Source organism: Anolis carolinensis, unplaced genomic scaffold (assembly GCF_035594765.1).
Source record: "Anolis carolinensis isolate JA03-04 unplaced genomic scaffold, rAnoCar3.1.pri scaffold_10, whole genome shotgun sequence".
Classification (NCBI taxonomy): Eukaryota; Metazoa; Chordata; class Lepidosauria; order Squamata; family Dactyloidae; genus Anolis; species Anolis carolinensis.
In genome coordinates this window covers 9367463-9386845 of record NW_026943821.1, presented here as the reverse complement: position 1 = coordinate 9386845, position 19383 = coordinate 9367463, and the positions used below count along the sequence as shown (strand labels likewise).

The window sequence follows — 19383 nt, the reverse complement described above, 5'->3', positions numbered from 1 at the left end:
TCCAAGGTCCCCCAGCTGTAAAATGGAGATAACAGAGAAGCCCTAAATGGAGATTCAAAATCTAGATTGAATGGAGATTGTCAACCGAAGCAATACCTTTGGTGCTTCCGACATCAAGCTGTAGGTGAGCAGCCTCCAGAAAGGATTATTCTCTGGCTGCAAATAATGCATTAAAGGAGTCTACTTTTGCACTGCATTATATGGCAGCAGTTTCAGCATTGGACTACGTCCTGGAGGATGAGGTTCGAATCCCAGTCCGACCATGGAAACAAACCCTATTTTCTTAGCTGCAGAAGAAGTAAACCACTCTGAACAAATTTTGCTAGGAAAATCCCTTCGAGTCACCAACCAACCAACATACAGTAGAGTCTCACTTATCCAACATAAACGGGCCGGCAGAATGTTGGATAAGCGAATATGTTGGATAATAAGGAGTGATTAAGAAAAAGCCTATTAATCATCAAATTAGGTTATGATTTTACAAATTAAGCACCAAAACATCATGTTATACAACAAATTTGACAGAAAAAGTAGTTCAGTACATAGTAATGCTATGTAGTAATTACTGTATTTGCAAATTTAGTACCAAAATATCACGATGTACTGAAAACATTGACTACAAAAATGCGTTGGATAATCCAGAACGTTGGATAAGTGACTCTACTGTACATGCATACTTTGACATGTACTTAAAGGTAAAGGTTTTCCCCTGACATTAAATCTAGTTGTGTCTGACTCTGGGGATTGGTGCTCATCTCCATTTCTAAGCCAAAGAGCCGATGTTGTCCGTAGGCACCTCCAAGGTCATGTGGCTGGCATGACTGCATGGAGTACCATTACCTTCCCACCAAGAAGTATCTATTGATCTACTCACATTTGCATGTTTTCAAACTGCTAGGTTGGCAGAAGCTAGGGCTAATAGTGGGAGCTCACTCTGCTCCCCGGATTCGAACCATCAACATTTTGGTCACAGAAACTTCAGCAGCTCAGTGGTTTAACATGCTGTGCCACCAGGGGTTCTGATCTATATTGACATATTTATACCTACATCTATCTATACACATAATAAAAGTGAAAATCTGCATGTGGCATGGGTGGCCACTCACACAGACAACCTCTGGCATCCACAAACAGGCTCTAGTTCCCAGTGCTGTGGAGCCACCAAGTCACTCCCTCCCAGGACATTACAGGTTACAGCAAGCACATCCCAATGTTCCTTTCTCTCGCCATTTGCATGACCCCTCCCACTGCCTCTCTCTTAACCCTTCCCTACCCTTTCCTATGGGCACACAGCAAATAGAGGAATTAATCCGCAACTAAACATACTGGAGAGGTTTGGGGAGAATTCACCATGATTTATAGGAGTTGTAGGGACTGGGATGTTTAGTTCATGTGCAATCTAAGAGCGCTCTGAACCGCACCAATGATGGACCTGGAACTAACTTGTCTTACATGGCCAAATCTGAATACTGATGGAGTTTTTTTGTGCCAGGAGTGACTTGAGCAACTGCAAGTCACTTCTGGGGTTTGGGGGTGATTGACCTTGACATCCAGGAGTTATAGTTCACCCATATTAAGAGAACACTGAACCCATCTGATGACGGATCTGAACCAAACTTGGCACCCAAACCCAACATGGCCAACTATGAATCCCGGCACAGTTTCAGGGTAATTGCCCTGGGAATCTGGGAATTGTAGTTCACCCTTATCCAAAGAACATTGAACCCAGCAGATGACGGACGTGGACCAAATTTGACACAGACCCAACATAGCCAACTGAGAATACAGGGGTTGGGGGGGGGGGGGTTGGGAGGGTTGACCCAAAATTTTGTGGAATTGTAGTTCACCCACATCCTTATGCATATTCTAATGGGAGCATTTATAAAAAACAACAGAAAAGACTGAGTGTTTTTCTAAGAAACAGCGTAACATATGACCAAACTGATATTACCTAACATCCAAAAACCTTTTCAAATAACCTGGGCATTGCCGAGAACCCAAGCTAACACACACACACACAAACACACGCACACATATATTTATACACTAGCTATGTCTGGCCACGCGTTGCTGTGGTGAAATATGGTGGTATGGGAAATAAAGTACTGAGGAATTGGTGGTAGTTAAGGTAAAGGGTAAAGATTTCCTCCTGACATTAAGTCCAGTTGTGTTTGACTATGGGGGTTGGTGCTCATCTCCATTTCTAAGCCGAAGAGCCAGCGTTGTCCGTAGACACCTCCAAGGTCATGTGGGATGACTGCATGGAGCGCCATTACCTTCCCGCCGGAGCAGTACCTATTAATCTGCATGTTTTTGAACTTTAGGGTTGGCAGAAGCTGAGGCTAACAGTGGAGGCTCTCTCCGCTCCCCAATTCAAACCTGCGACCTTTCGGTCCAGAAGTTCAGCAGCTCGGCGCTTTAACATGCTGCGCCATCAGGGGATATTATTTCCTACAGGTTGTGAATATACAATATTATTCCTCTCCCTCTAATTAGGACTTTATTTTTTCTTTTCTTTTTGTTGTATCAACCTAGAGGCGTGGATGATGGGTTGTGTGGTCAAATTTCGAGGTTGGGGGGCTTGTAGTTTTGTTGTTTTGTCGGTCGCCGGGATTCCATCACTCTTTTATATATATAGATATACACTAGCTGTGCCCGGCCACGCTTTGCTGTGGCGAAGTATGGTGGTATGGGAAATAAAGTATTGAGGAATTGGTGGTAGTGAAAGTAAAGGGTAAAGGTTTTCCCCTGCCATTAAGTCCAGTTGTGTTCGACTGCACACTGAAGTGGATTATATGGCAGTGTGGAGTCAAGATAATCCAGTTCAAAGCAGATAATATAAGATTATAAATGGGTTATATATCTGTGTGGAAGGGCCTTGTGTCTACATTGCCATATAATCCAGTTAAAATAAGATAATCCGTGGAAGAGGCCTAAGTGAGGCCTAACTCTGCCTGTCTCCTGGGCTGAGTGGGTTGCAATGAGACCAAGTGGGCAGAGCTTAGCCTTCTAACTGGCAGCAATTGGATAAAAACAATTATTCCTCTCCCTCTAATTAGGACTTTATTTTTCTTTTCTTTTTGTTGTATGAACGTAGAGGCATATGTATTGTATGAACGTAGAGGTTGTGCTGCCAAGTTTAGTGCTTCTGGCATGTGTAGTTTTGTCCTAGGCCGAAATTTCATTACCCTTTTTTATATATATACTAGCTGTGCCCGGCCACGCGTTGCTGTGGCGTTGTTTGGTGGTGTTGGTGAGAACTTGTTGAGGTAGTGGTGGTATTGAATGTCTGTTGTATGGTTGTCTTTATGTTTAGTATGCATTTGGTTATTTGTGTACTGTGAAAGTGGTGAGGATAGAGGGGGTCTATGTCCCTGTGTAGTATTGTATAAGGAGCCCCGGTGGCGAAGTGCGTTAAAGCACTGAGCTGGAGAACAAAAGGTCCCTGGTTCAAACCCCGGGAGCGGCGTGAGCGGCTGCTGTTAGCTCCAGCTCCTGTCAACCTAACAGTTCAAAAACATGCAAATGTGAGTAGATTAATAGGTACCGCTCCGGCGGGAAAGTAAGGGCGCTCCATGCAGTCATGCCGGCCACATGACCTTAGAGGTGTCTACGGACAACGCCGGCTCTTCAGCTTAGAAATGGAGATGAGCACCAGGCCCCAGAGTCAGACATGACTGGACTTAACGTCAGGGGGAAACCTTTACCTTTACCTTTAGTATTGTATTGTGTTGTGAAAGCTTGGGTTTTGTCCAGCTGCATAGTAGAAAGGGTTGGGCTGGATGGCCCCTAGGAGTCTCTCCAAACTCTTGGATTCTATGCTATTATTATTATTATTATTATTATTATTATTATTATTAATTATTATTATTATCATCTTCTTCATCATCATTATTATGTAGAGGCTGGATGGCCATCTGTCAGGAGCGCTTGGATTGTGTCCTCCTGCATGGTAGAAGGAAGTTGATCTGGATGACCCTTAGGGGTAACTCCAAACCTTAGGATTGTATGATGTTATTATTATTAGTAGTAGTAGTATTAGTATTGAGAGGCTGGGTGGCCATCTGTTGGGAGTGCTTGGATTGTGTCTTCCATGGCAGAGTTGAGTTGGAGTGGATGGCCTTTAGGTGTGTCTCCTAACTGTCTGATGCTATGATTCGATGTGTGTTATTATTGTGCAGATATTGGATGGCCATCTGTCAGGAGTGGTTGGATTGTGTCCTCCTGCATGATATAAGGAAGTTGAACTGGATGATCCTTAGGGGTATCTGCTAACCTTAGGATTGTACAATATTCTTATTCTTATTCTTATTGAGAGGCTGGGTGGCCATCTGTTGGACGTGCTTGGATTGTGTCCTCCATGGCAGAATTGGGTTGTTCTGGATTACCACAGTAATTATTTCATATTACAGTAGAATCTCACTTATCCAACATTCGCTTATCCAAAGTTCTGGATTATCCAATGCAGTCTGCCTTTTAGTAGTCAATGTTTTGTAGTCAGTGTTTTAAATTCATTGTGATATTTTGGTGCTAAATTTGTAAATCCAGTAATTACAACATAGCATTACTGAGTATTGAACTACATTTTCTGTCAGATTTGTTGTATAACATGATATTTGGTGCTTAATTTGTATAATCATTACCTAATTTGATGTTTAATAGGCTTTTTCTGAATCTCTTCTTATTATCCAACATATTCACTTATTCAACGTTCTGCCGGCCTGTTTATGTTGGATAAGTGAGACTCTACTGTATATTTATAATCTTATATCTGCTTAGAACTGGATTATATGAGGCCCCTTCTACACAGCTGTATAAAATGCACACTGAAGTGAATTATCTGGCAGTGTGGAGTCAAGATAAACCAGTTCAAAGCAGATAATATAAGATTATAAATGGGTAATATAGCTGTGTGGAAGGGCCTTGAGTCTACACTCCCATTTAATCCAGTTAAAATCAGATAATCTATGGAAAATGCCTAAGTGAGGCCTAACTGTGCCTGTCCCGTGAGCTGAGTAGGTTGCTAGGAAACCAAGTGGGCGGAGCTTAGCACTCTAACTGGCAGCAATTGGATAAAAACAATTATTACTCTCTCTCTAATTAGGACTTTATTTTTCTTTTCTTTTTGTTGTATCAACCTAGTGCCGTGGATAATGGGTTGTGTTGTCAAATTTTGAGGTTGGGGGGCCTGTACTTTTGTTGTTTTGTCCACTGCCCTGATGCCATTACTCTTTTATATATATAGATAGATATATGTCTGTGTGTGTGTGTGTGTGTGTGTGTGTGTGTCAAAGTATGTATGTTGGTTGGTTTATACCACAAATACTCCTCCGTGGTTGGCTAGATCTGGGCCAAACATGACACGCATATGCTTCATTATCCAACTTAAAATAATTAAGGGGACAGATTGGTGAAGCTGGTGAGATTCATTGCAACCTCTCCAGGCCTGGAAAATGTCCCTTGCTGAATGTCTGCTAAAAGGGAGGAGACACTATGAGGAAGCAACCTGTGCCGTATATCACAAGCAGAAGTTACTTGTGGAGAAGGGTTACGGGGGCCCCAGGTTACGCAGCACCTGCTTATCTGTTTCGTGCGAGCCAGCCATAGAGTCACGCTGGAGAGGAATGCGAAAAGGTTGATGCAAGAGGAAGCCACTGTGCTGTGTGGCAATAGGCCATTGCACACTCTGAGCCTGGAAAAGTTACTTTTGAGGAACTGGGGGGTGGGGAATGTTATACAGGTTGAGTACCCCTTATAAATATGCTCGGGACATGAAATGTGTTGGATTTTCCATACCATACATATGCATGTGTAAGTCGGCATCATGTATAAGAGAAGGACATGTTTTAGGGCCAAATTTATGGATTTGGGTATGACCCATGTACAACAACAACAACATTTATTATGGTTCATAACCCCTGGTGGCGCAGCAGATTAAACAGCTGAGCTGATGAACTTGCTGACTGAAAGGTCGGCAGTTCGAATCCGGGGAGCGGGGTGAGCTCCTGCTGTTAGCCCCAGCTTCTGCCAACCTAGCAGTTTGAAAACATACAAAATGTGAGTAGATCAATAGGTACCGCTCAGGTGGGAAGGTAACAGCGCTCCATGCAGTCATCGGCCACATGACCTAGGAGGTGTCTATGGACAACGCCGGCTCTTCGGCGTAGAAATGGAGATGAGCACACACACCCCCCCCGAGTCGGACTCGACTAGACTTAATGTCAAGGGAAAACTTTTACCTTTACTATAAATTGAGAAAAATGTACAATTTGAAAGTGAATAAGGCAAAGAGCTCACTTTAGCCCTATATGCATGACAACACAGCCTTTCGGGGAGAAGTGACAAGGCTACCCAGCAGTTTAACAGGAAATAGTATGATGGGATCAACCCCAGGGAAAAGCTGATATTGCAAAAATCATCCAAGCACAGAAGTAACAGTAGCATTTGGGCAGGGTCTTGCCTTTGCGGCATCAGGATGGTTACCAAAACCCTGCAGCCTTGGACAAAGAAAAAGGAAGTGAAAGGACAAAGGGATTGGGGACAAAGTGCTTTATTATGTCCCTGTTAAAGCCCCACTATACGCAATACCAACCAATTTGCCTCTCTGGAAGAATCTGAAAAGTTTGGAAAATTGATTTGGATCTCCAAACATTAAAACTTATGACCTAATTCTAGCCTCTGTACATGTGCAATGAGCTTAAGCTATAACTGTTTCATAGCCCCACACATTTCACAATTAAAAACCTGTACACATGTGGACAAACAACCTCTGAGGATGCCTGCCATAGATGTGGGCGAAACGTCAGGAGAGAATGCTTCTGGAACATGGCCACACAGCCCTGAAAACTCACAGCAACCCAACTTTAGATTGTAGTTATTAATGAGGAAGAAAAGAGATAGACTGCCTATGCCTGTGCCTACTGGGGAAGGAATTATACTTTCCCCTCTTCTCCTTCGGCCACTGAAAAATTAATTTAATTTTTTTGGTGCCAGTTGGAGGAAGTAGCAAGAGAAGGGAGAAACTGGATACGCATCTGCACTGTAGACTTAATGCAGTTTGACCCCACTTTAATTACAATCCCTCAATGCTATGGAATTTTAAGAATCCTAAGTGCTTTTTGGCAGGGGAGGCTAAATCCTTTGTAAAACTACAGCTCCCAGGATTCTATAGTATTGAGCCATGTCAGTTATGACCGAGTTGCTGTCAAAATAGAAGAGAAGATATGGTTTGGAAGTCTACAGCTTGTTGCTTCCCTTTCTCCCTCGCTCCATTACCAAGTTTCGGGGATTAAAGAGGGATTGCCAAACCTAAAATGAAGAATGATGCTGGAGAATAAGATAATAAATACTGCTTTCCAGTTTTAGTCAGTTTATGGGTCTTTCTTGGTCAAGAGTTGCCTATACAGCAAAACATATGCCTAGAATTCCATGCTGGGTCTTTTCAAACTTTTCAGTGGTGCCTGTCGTTTTTTACTTAAAGCCCGAATCTGGTGCCACAGGAAGCAAAGCATGTGCTGCACCCTGCGTGACTCTTCCCAGCCAGAACCGCAGCGCTTCTGCTAGTAAAAGTGTGTTCATTCCAGCAGCCAAAAATGTCAGCTGAAAAGGCAGGAAGCCCCGAGTCTTCGCTTTCAAGACGACGTTTTGGAGCAAAACAAATGGAAACTCCATGCCATCTCCTTATGGGCATCGTAGACAGTTGTCGAGTTCTAGCAACAGCAGAGCGCCAGCACCCACCACCAGCAACCAATATGACTTTGCCCTAATAATAATAATAATAATAATAATAATAATAATAATAATAATAATAATAATAATAAATGCCTAGAAGATCAGGGGGCAGAGGACTCTTGCAAGTAAAACAAGCAGTCAAAGAAGAAGAACATGCCCTGGCAGAATATGTAAAGCAAAGTGAAGAACCTGCTTTGATTGAAGTCAAAAATCAGAAACTCCTCAAAGCACAGCAGACAAAAAACCAGTACAAGAAAGCCGCACTACAAACTAGAGCTGACAGTTGGCACAACAAAACATTGCATGGAAAGTTCCTTGACAAAATTGAAGGAAAAACTGATAAGGAGAAGACCTGGCTCTGGCTCATGAATGGGACCCTGAAGAAGGAGACAGAAGGCCTGATCCTTGCAGCCCAGGAGCAAGCCATCAGAGCAAATGCAATTAAGGCCAAGATCGAAAAATCAGCTGATGACCCAAAATGCAGACTGTGCAAGGAAACCGACGAAACCATTGATCATATCCTCAGCTGCTGTAAGAAAATCGCACAGACAGACTACAAACAGAGGTACAACTATGTGGCCCAAATGATTCATTGGAACTTATGCCTCAAGTACCACCTCCCAGCAGCAAAGAACTGGTGGGATTACAAACCTGCAAAAATGAGCATGCAAAGATACTGTGGGACTTCCGAATCCAGACTGACAAAGTTCTGGAACACAACACACCAGACATCACAGTTGTGGAAAAGAAAAAGGTTTGGATCATTAATGTTGCCATCCCAGGTGACAGTCGCACTGACGAAAAACAACAGGAAAAACTCAGCTGCTATCAGGACCTCAAGACTGAACTTCAAAGACTCTGGCAGAAACCAGTGCAGGTGGTCCCGGTGGTGATCGGCACATTGGGTGCCGTGCCAAAAGATCTCAGCCGGCATTTGGAAACAATAGACATTGACAAAATCATGATCTGCCAACTGCAAAAGGCCACCCTGTTGGGATCTGCGCGCATCTTCCAAAAATACATCACACAGTCCTAGACACTTGGGAAGTGTTCGATTTGTGATTTTGTGATATGAAATCCAGCATATCAATCTTGTTTGCTGTGTCATAATAAAATAATAATAATAATAATAATAATAATAATAATAATAATAATAATCTTTATTTCCAGACTGCTCTCTCTTCCCAGAGGGACTCAGGGCGGTTAACATACATATAAACGGCAACATTCAATGCCACAATGACATCACTTAATATCAAAAGTATAAAAAGATGATAACATACCGTATTCATTATAATCAAAATTCCAAATTATAAAAAACAATAAATTTAAACATGACACTCAGTAAAAACATTATTGCACAGAGCGAGCATATACCTGGACCGAATTAAATGACCAAATTGCAGAAAATGTTCAGTATTTGTAGTAGTTTCACTTAGACTATAGCTGCTATAGGGTGACAATTATGTTAATCCTCCTCCTCTCCGTATGCTAAGGTACATAGATGTGTCTTTAACTGTTTCTTAAAGAAGAGATGGGTGGGGGGCATTTTTATTTCTTTAGGGAGGGAGTTTGAGAGGCGGGGGAGATCACGGAGAAGGCCTCCTCTCTCGTTCCCACCAGCAGCGCTTGTGACGGGGGTGGGACCAAAGTGCCCGGGATGTTCTAGACAGGGAGATGCAATTTGACAAATAGCCTGGACCTCCTCTTGCGTGTCTTCATTTCAGTACTTTCCGAAGAATTCACTTGCAGCCGAATACTAGAGATAGTGATCCTATCATGGGTTTTTCTTGGCAAGATTTGTTCAGAGAGGGTTTGCCTTTGCTTTGCATGGCTAATCAGGATTCAAACCCCGGTGGCGAAGCGTGTTAAAGCACTGAGCTGCTGAACTTGCAGACCGAAAGGTCCCAGGTTCAAACCCCGGGAGCGGCATGAGCAGCCGCTGTTAGCTCCAGCTTCTGCCAACCTAGCAGTTCGAAAACATGCCAATGTGAGTAGATCAATAGGACCGCTCCGGCGGGAAGGTAACGGCACTCCATGCAGTCATGCCGGCCACATGACCTAGGAGGTGTCTACGGACAACGTCGGCTCTTTGGCTTAGAAATGGAAATGAGCACTAACCCCCAGAGTCAGACATGACTGGACTTAACATCAGGGGAAACTTTTACCTTTACCTTATCAACCAATGCTGAAACCATTCTGGCTTCACAGGGTTTTTTTTTTTTTTGGATCCCTAGCTCTTTTCTAAGTACTGGACTAAGTACTCATCTTTTACCACTTTACTCAGAAAAGGGGATTCTAAAGAAGTGAGATGCGTAGCTGTGACAACTCATAGTATAATAAATTAATTGTATTTTTATAAAAAGTGTCACCTATCCCTTTTGTCTTCAGTTCAAAGGGTATCGTGCAAGACATCACAACTCTGGTTGAAATGATAGTTTGCGGGTTTGCAGCTGGCCCCGAGCCTGTGCTTAAAATGTGACAGCTTAAGCTTTCTCATATTGCTTTCTCTCCTTCTCAAAGAGAAACCTTTGTCTGTTCAATCTTTTGCTTGCCGGGATGCTCTGAAAGGCAGAGCTGCCAGGCCAGGTTATAAAAAGGAGACAATTCTTTGTTGCCTCGAGGCATTGATAGGGAATCCCAAATTACTTTGTGTATATATAGGCCTGTCGGTTTACAGCAAATCCAAGAATTTTGTAGGGTTTTGTTAAGCAAGGAATATTCAGAGGTAGTTTTGCCAGTTTCTGAAATAGAGCATCTATCACTTGGTATTCACTGGTGGCATCCCATCCAAGTACTAATCAGGGCTGCCTTTGCTCAGCTTCCAGGATCAGCAAGATCTGTTGCCTTTAGAGCAGGAATGGGCAAACTTAGGCCTCCGGGTGTTTTGGACAGGTAGGCTGTTAGGAATTGTGGGAGTTGAAGTCCAAAATACCCGGAAGACCGAAGTTTGCCCATGCCTGCTTTAGAGCATTTAGGTTTAGAATTAGCTTACAATGCATTAAATAAACATCCATGTACTAGGATAAACTTCAGTTTGTGTTAGTAGGTTAGAAAGAGACAAGGTAACCTCGCATTAGTTTTCCTTCTCCACCTCACTGTTCTCGGTTGTATCTACTGCTTTCCCAATGTTTACAAAGAAAACATCTGAAACTTTCTATTGCTACATTTGTGTAGATAACCGACACTGCCTTTCGACTTTCAGCCCTCGCAAATCCCCAAGAGTCAATGTTCCCATTTTACACATGGAAAAAACTGAGACCAAGAAAGTTAGGAAACGCCAAAAGGTTTTTCGCTTCAGGTCACCCACGAGTGTCTTCTCCAGCCCATGTATCACAGTTAAATTACTCTACTCCAGCTCAGGTCCAGTTACCTGAGGTCCATGAGAGTGGAACACATCTTGTAGTAATGTGTTGTTGAAGGCTTTCATGGTTGGAATCACTAGGTTGCTGTGAGTTTTTCGGGCTGTATGGCCATGTTCCAGAAGTATACTCTCCTAACATTTCGCCCGCATCTGTGGCTGGCATCCTCAGAGGTAGTGAGGTACTTTAGAGGATGCCTGCCACAGATATGGGCGAAATGTCAGGAGAGAATACTTCTCGAACATGGCCATACAGCCCGGAAAACTCACAGCCTGGAAAACACACAACAACCCTGTTAGGAAAGGATGCTTCTGAAACATACAGCCTGGAAAACTCACAGCAACCCATCTTGTAGTAGTCTGACCTGGGAATACTTTAACAACTTTTTAACCCAATCCTCCTGAGCTTGTAAAATTAAATAATTTATGGCCTCCTATCCAGAAAGGCATTGCTTCTTATTTTACCAAATTACTTTTTGGACTACAGACCCATGAAGTCCACACTACCATCAGAGCCTAGTGTGGATTTTGTAGTCCAAAAGTACCTTTTCCAATCTCTCGGATTGTGGGGGCTGGGCAAAATGTGTCCATTTCCTGCCATCAGACAGAAAGCAAACAACAACTACTAGGTCTTCTGTAACACACAGAGACCCCACTTCCTCTCCTCCCGGCCCCAGCCCAGGCCTCACCGTGGTTCAGCGGCAGCATGTTGAACCTGTGGATCTCCTTGGCGTAATACTCCTCCTGAGGCGTCTCCTTGGGGTCTTCGGCCACCCGCTCCCGGATCACCTCCAAGGTGCTGTTGTAGAGTGCCATGATCTCATCGGACAAGACCCTGGAGTCCGGGTCCTCCACCTCCGGCGGCTTGGAGAGCTTGAGCTTGCTGAGGATCTGGCCTCGGATGGCTTCGATGCGCTTGCGCTTCATCATGTCCATGTCAAGGGTTTTGCAGGTGGAGAGGGCCAAAGCGGAGCAGAAGTGCTCCAAGGCCAGGAGCAGGAGGAAAAGCCAGCCCAGGGCCCGCCGACGCATGCCAAGGGCCGCCGGGGCACGTTGGGCATCACTCTGCCAGCTGCAGCCTCTTGGCACCGACTGCTTCATGCTTCCTCCCACCGTCTCACTTCTGCTCTTTAGCTCAGCCCCCAGGAAGGGAAAGAGAAAAAGGAAAACAAAACTTTGATTGACGTTTACTCACTTCTTTTTAAGCCTCTGTCATCTGAACAAGAAGCCTGTTTCCGATCAATGTGTCACTTGCCATGAAATCCTTCAAAACAATAGTTTTCTTTTCTTACTAGAGTTTTTTCCTACTTGGAGTGGATCAATTGATCAACCATTCAGGATGGCACTTTCTCAAAGGTGACGAGTAACTCACCTCGGCACCTCGGCTGTCCATGTGTCCGGTTGCCAGATATGACCAAGTTCACCCTTGGCACCAGACCACGGCCGCAGCCCAAATGTCCATCTCCTGGAGAAGGCCAGCACACTTTGCCTCTCTGGTGCAAGTCAAGAAAGGATCCTTTCTTAGCCAGTCAAGGCACTCCAGCTTTGCCCAAGACAAGAGGTGCCCCAAGTTCCTAGGAATGTGGCACCACACTTGCTTTGGGGACTGGGGCCAAATCCAGGGTCAAGATTCGGGAGGCTCCTCCAGACGGCTCTGCTCTGGCTTTGCTGCCGCTGCCTCCTGCCGCTTCTTCTCTCCCCAGAGCCAGCTGGCTCTCCTTTCTTCCTCGGCAGGAAAGGCTGTAATTTTACCACTCCTGTTGGGACTTGCTGACTGAGGGCTTGGAGGTTTTTAAAGCGGTTTTTTTCTCCTCTCCCCAGCGCCAGCTCCACCCAGGAAATGAAGAAGGGAGTCAGCAGGGCTGTATATAACTTCTTCACCAGGGGAGACTCTGGCAAAAGCAGCAAGTCTCTAGCCTGTCTGTCTGCCTGTTCTTTCTCCTCTCTCGCCTTCCTTTCCTTGCACAGCTTCTCCATCTCTCCATACATCTTTACTCATCCAATTGTTGAATCAACCATACCTCTGGAAGTTGCGTTTCTCTTTCCTTCTTGTTTCTTTCATTCCCTTTCTCTCCCTTTCATCTTCTTTCCTCTGCACAACCATTTCTTCATTCATTTTGCTTCATCTAATTGCTGAGCTATCTACTTGCAAGCATTTTTCTTTTCATTCTCTCTCTCTCTCATTCTCCCTGTATAGCCCCTCCATCTATCTATTCTTCTTTATTCATCTAAATGATGAACCAACCTTTTCCCTCAAGTCTTCCTTCCTTCCTTCCTTCCTTCCTTCCTTCCTTCCTTCCTTCCTTTTCTTTCTCTCTCTCTCAGTCTTTTCCCTTCATAGTCTCTCCTCTCTCCATTCACCTTTCTTCATCTGATTGCCAAACCAACTATTTCCCCCACTATTTCCCCCACACGAGTTCTTTCATGGCTGGAATCACTGGATTGCTGTGAGTTTTCCAGGTTGTATGGCCATGTTCCAGAAGAATTATCTCCTGACGTTTCACCCACATCTATGACAGGCATCCTAAGAGGTTGTGAGGTCTGTTGGAAACTAGGTAAGTGGGGTTTATATCTCTGTGGAAAGTCCAGGGTGGGAAAAAGAACTCTTGGAGGCAAGTGTGAATGTTGCAATTAATCACCTTGATTAGCATTGAAAAGCCTTGCAACTTCAAAGCGTGGCTGATAGGGACCACCAAACTCAGTCTACATAGGGACCACCAAACATAGACATGAATCAAGGAACATGAAAGGCAATGCAAACTAACCAGAGAAGTCAGTCATTGCAGAGCACTTAATAAACCAACCCAGACACTTCATATTATTTGAGAACACAGAAATGCTGGACCACTGTAACAACCACCATGTCAGACTACATAGAGAAGCCACTGAAATCCACAAGCATATGGACAATTTCAACAGAAAGGAGGAAACCATGAAAATGAACAAAATCTGGCTACCAGTGTTTTAAAAAAATCTAAAATCAAGACAATAAATAAAGAACAATACTCTGAAAACAGGGAAAATCCAGACATGAAACAATCAGGGCCAGCTAGCACCTCCAAACAAAAGGATTCCCCTCAGGCAGGAACCAACCAGGCTTTGAAGCTGCAAGGTTTTTCAATTCTAATCAAGATGATTAATTGAAATGTTCACACTTGCCTCCAACAGACAATAGTTCTTTCTCCCATCCTGGACATTCCACACGTGCCCAGTTTCCAACAGACCTCACAACCTCTGAGGATGCCTGCCATAGATGTTGGCTAAGCATCAGGATAGAATGCTTCTGGAACATGGCCATACAGTCCAGAAAACTCACAGCAACTCCGCTTTCTTTTCCTTCCTTCCTTCCTTCCTTCCTTCCTTCCTTCCTTCCTTCCTTCCTTCCTTCCTTCCTTCCTTCCTTCCTTTTCTTCCTTCCTTTCTTTCTGACATCTTCTCTTCCATGCATAGCCTCTCCGACTCTCTGCTCATCTTTCTTTACCTTATTGCTGAACTAACTATTTCCCAGGAAGTCTTTTTGACCTGTCTCTTCACTTTTCTCTCTTCCTCTTCTTTGCTTTCTCTTTGATTCAGCGCAAGACAGAAGCGATGGGCCAAACTCAGTCTCTGCTTTCGCTTTGAGAAGGATCCTTTTTATTACAGGAGATTAGATAAGGCTTTCAGTGGCGCTTTTGACTGGCGGCTGCGTTTCTGTGCTCAGGCAGCTGGGGAGGGGGCTCCCGGATTATATAATGCCTGTTTCAAGTCAAGGGAAATTAATACTTTCAGGCTGGAAGGCCTGGATTCAAGTTTCGCCTCTGCCCATGACTCATTTCTGAAGCCCTGGGGAAATGTTTCCTGAGCTCACATGATACAGCTTTGTTGTGGCCTTGTCGCGATGAAGACCCAGGTGGAGCTTTTCCTCCAAGTTGCATTTCCTGAAAACACACTGCACTCATTTTAATACATTCATTGTCATATGCTTTCAAGTCATTTCTCTTTTTTCTTGGCAAGATTTGTTTTGAGTGGCTTTTCCTTTGCCTTCCTCTGAGGATCACCCTAGACCTCCCACTCGAACTGCAATATCACCCCAACTCTCTATACATCGCCATCACTGTTATTCCTGATCCAATCTGAATAGCATTTGTGTATTCAAAACACACAGCCTGACACTGTTGTCTCCATATTTTGTAGATAATAGCTGATATTAAGAGAACAATGACCCATTCACTGCAGTCTCGCAAACTCAAGGAAATGCCCAAATGCTCTCCCACTTTTAGCAATTACAATATTATATAGATATACTAGCTGTGCCCGGCCACGTGTTGCTGTGGCTTAGTGTGGTGGTGTTGGTTGGATAAAAACAATTATTCCTCTCCCTCTAATTAGGACTTTATTTTTCTTTCCTTTTTGTTGTATGAACGTAGAGGCATGAATGAGGGGTTGTGCTGCCAAGTTTAGTGTTTCTGGGATGTGTAGTTTTGTTGTTTTGTCCTAGGCCGAAATTTCATTACCCTTTTATATATATAGAAGAGTGGGTGCTGGTTATACCTATATCTATCTATACACATAATAAAAGTGAAAATATGTATGTGTATATGTGGAAGGTGTGTCCACTTACACAGACAAGCTCCTGCCTCCACAAATATCTATAGGTCCCACCACTTAGGAGACACCAATGCCATTGCAGGTTATAGTGAGCACCATGAACATGTCCAAGAGCCCTCTCAGTGTCCTCCACAAACACCATACTTCCCACCACCCAAGTTAAGGCTTTCATTCATTCTGGGACAATTTCATCCTAGATTTTCTGTTTTTCCTCCACCACAAGCATCCCAGTGTTCCTTACTCTCTCAATAGGTGTGGAATTTGCATGCCCCCGCCCACTGCCTCTCCCTTAACCCTTTCCTATTCTTTTCTATGGCACACAACAAATAGAGACATTGATCAGCAACTGAACATTCTACAGAGTTTTGGGGAGAATTCACCATGATTTATAGGAGTTGTAGACACTGGGATGTATAGTTCACCAACAATGGACCTGGAACTAACTTGACACAAAGAACCCCCATGAACAACAAAAAATACTGGAGGTCTTCAGAAGGATTTGTAGGAGTTGTAGTTCAGAGCACACTATTAACCTAAACAATGATGGATCTGGATCAAACTTGGTATGTATATCTGATATGCCCGAATTTGAACACTATTGGGTTTTGAGGGAATTGGCCTGGACATTTTGGAGTTGTAGATACTGGGATGTATAGTTCCCCAGCAATCAGTAAACACTCTAAACTCCATCAAAGATGGAATTGGAACAAATTTACCTGATATGCTGAAATTTGACTACTGGAGGGGTTTGGGGGGAACTGGTCTTCCTTTTTGGAAGTTGTAGTTCACCCACAAGCAGAGAAACAGTGACCTCCACCGATGCTGGACATGGACCAAACTTGGCACACAGAATCCCCATGACTAACTCAACCCACTGGAGGGGTTTGAAGGGACTGACCCATCATAGTGGGAATTGTAGTTTACCATACAGCCAGAGAGAACACTGAACCCCACCAATGATACATCCAGAGCAAACTTGCCCAACATAACAAACTTGAAGGAATGATGGAGTTTCTTGGGGTTAACCTGGCATGGTGTCAGTTGTAGTTAATCTGCAATATGCATTTTGTACAAATAACCTGGGCAACGGCGGGTACCCAAGTTGGATGGCAGATGATCAATTGGGGCCATGAATCGATCATGAAACTTATGCCAAGGATAGTATTTGCCAGCCTGGTCTACTTTACAGGGATGTTGTAAAGATCAAGTGAGAAGGGGATATTTCATTGCCACAGCTTGAGCTCCTTAGAAGGAGCTCAAGAGAAAAGATATCATATTAAATCAGAAGCCAAGATGCCTCCTTCCTCAAGTTCCACTGATATCTATGATTCATTTCCATAGCTTCTGCCTGTAAGGAGATACAAGTGCTCTGCTGGCTCCTTGGCATGTATATATGCCTGACATTCAACCCCTTCTCGATTCGAGTCACCCCGCTGCGTGCCAAGCAAGTGGGCAATTCAAGCTATTTCAGAACAGCTGGCATTGTGTTACACCCAAAATGAACCCAAGCCGCATTACATGTGGCCAGGTCCCATTTTGGGCCACAGATCCATGACGCTTTCACGGGACACCCAGCTCTAAAAGGACAGCTATATCCTACCAAGTTTGTCTCCTAGACATTTGTGTGGCTACTGGGCCAGACTTCCTTGATTCTCATTGCTTATAGCAACAGTTTAAAAAACTCCAAAAGCATGGGATATTTGCTTTGAGTCTCCTTATGGAGAAAAAAGCGGGGTATAAATAAACATTAATAATAATAATAATAATAATAATAATAATAATAATAATAATAATATCATTCTTCTCCTCCCACTTGTTTCTTCCCAATTGGATTTTGTGCATCTCTCTTTTGTATCTCTTAAGTCATTAAATTGAGCAAAAATGAGAATCTGGTTCAGGTATTCACACTTTACTGTGCCATTCTAGCACACCCATGTACTGTTTGATGGCATTAAGTCATCAGCCATAAGGTGAGCTGCAGTGGCGCAATGGGTTAAATCCTTGTGCCAGCTGAACTTCTGACCTGAAAGTTGGGTTGCTGACCTGAAGGTTGCTGGTTTGAATCCACAAGATGGGTGAGCTCCCATCTGTCAGCTCTAGCTTGCGGGAACATGTGAGAAGCCTCCCAACTAAGACATCCAGGCGTCCCCTGTGCAACGTCTCTGTAGACAGCCAATTCTCTCACACCAGAAACAACTTGCAGTATGTTCTCAAGTCGCTTCTGACACGATAAAAAAAAATCAGCCATAACAATCTATACACCTTATTGTGCCTAATAGCCTGTTGATCAGTCACGCTACAGAATTATAGCACTTTGGTTCCACTTTAACTGCCATGGTTATATCCTATGGAATCCTGGGATTTGTAGTTTGGTGAGGAACTAGAGCTTTCTGGATAAAAAAGCCCTTCTTAAACTGCATATCCTATGATGCCATTGGAGGGAAACATCACAGTTAAAATGGGATTGTGGTGCAATAGTTTTGCAGTGTGCATGAGTTGTTTTATACACCATTTAAACTGGACCCCACTCCAATTTTCTGTCTGGAGACCATGGAGCCAGCACGACAAGTGGTTGAGGTCTACAATAAATAAGTGTGATATCCTTGGATATAATATGCAGGTCTGTGAAGGGAGTGGGATCTAATGGTTAAATGGGGTGATAGTAGGAAAGTTATCCATAAAGTTATCTTAAAACCAAACCTGCAGCCTTGCTGACCTCTGCTGGATATAGGAAACACTGCAGCATTTTAATAGACTTAAATAGAAAATGTGGCAGCATTTTTAAGACAAAGTGATAGTTGTTTTTGCATGAGCTTTTGTGGATATAAACCCACTTCTTTAGATACAGTGCCAAGTAGTATTTGGGCCTCAGGCATAGAGAGGATGCCTAAGGCCTCAATAGAATGTAATAGATGGAGAACGTAGAATATGTGTAATTAGAATGTGATAGATGAAAAAAATTCAAACCATTCCTTTTGTCCTACATTTTTAAAAGTAAGCTTAAGGCGACACAGGTCTTTCAGGTCTTTAGAAGGTCAGTTAGTGTCCAAGAGTGAAAGCCACAAATGGGCTTATCAAAGGTCAGTTCCCCAGGGCTCAAAACGTTCTCCCCAAGAATAATCCTGTTTGTGTGCTCTTGTATTAATATATATAGTAAGCTATGAAGCTATTGCCTTTGTTCATATCTCTGCTAATGGATGATAACATGTAAATATGACTCGATTCAGCCATTTCTCTTTCTAGTTTTTGCCATTTCCTTCTTCAGAGTCGCTGAAGGTGGCATTGGCCAGGAACCGATGCTGCTGAATGATGCATGGGATGTCTGCCAACCTAGCGGTTTGAAAGTATGTAAAGCAAGTAGATCAATAGGTACCACCTCGGCGGGAAGGTAAAAGGGCGCCCCATGCAGACATGCCAGCAACACGATTGGAGATGTCTATTGACAACAAGCTCCTCGGCATCGAAAAATGGAACAAGAGCACCTCCCCATGGCCAGAGTTGAGCATCGCCCCCAGACGCCAGAGATGGAAGGGGAAGGCCTTTGCCTGTGTCTGTCTATTATATGTCATTGTTCACTGTGTAAAAGGCATTGAATGTTTGCCTTATATGTGTATACTGTAATCTGCTCTGAGTCCCTCCGGGGAGATAAAGCAGAAAATAAATAAAGTGTATTATTATTATTATTATTATTATTTCTCCTAAAA

The 19383-nt window shown here is 43.6% G+C and overlaps 1 protein-coding gene across 1 annotated transcript in view; it reads right to left on the bottom strand.

Moving 5' to 3' along the window:
- Positions 1–19383, bottom strand: part of tgfb1 (transforming growth factor beta 1) — a 44221-nt gene extending 24838 nt beyond the window's left edge. The window contains exon 1 of the mRNA XM_003222905.4: positions 11782–19383. Within this exon, the coding sequence (XP_003222953.1) occupies positions 11782–12193 (412 nt within the window). The 5' untranslated portion in view covers positions 12194–19383. The remainder of the gene's footprint in view (positions 1–11781) is intronic.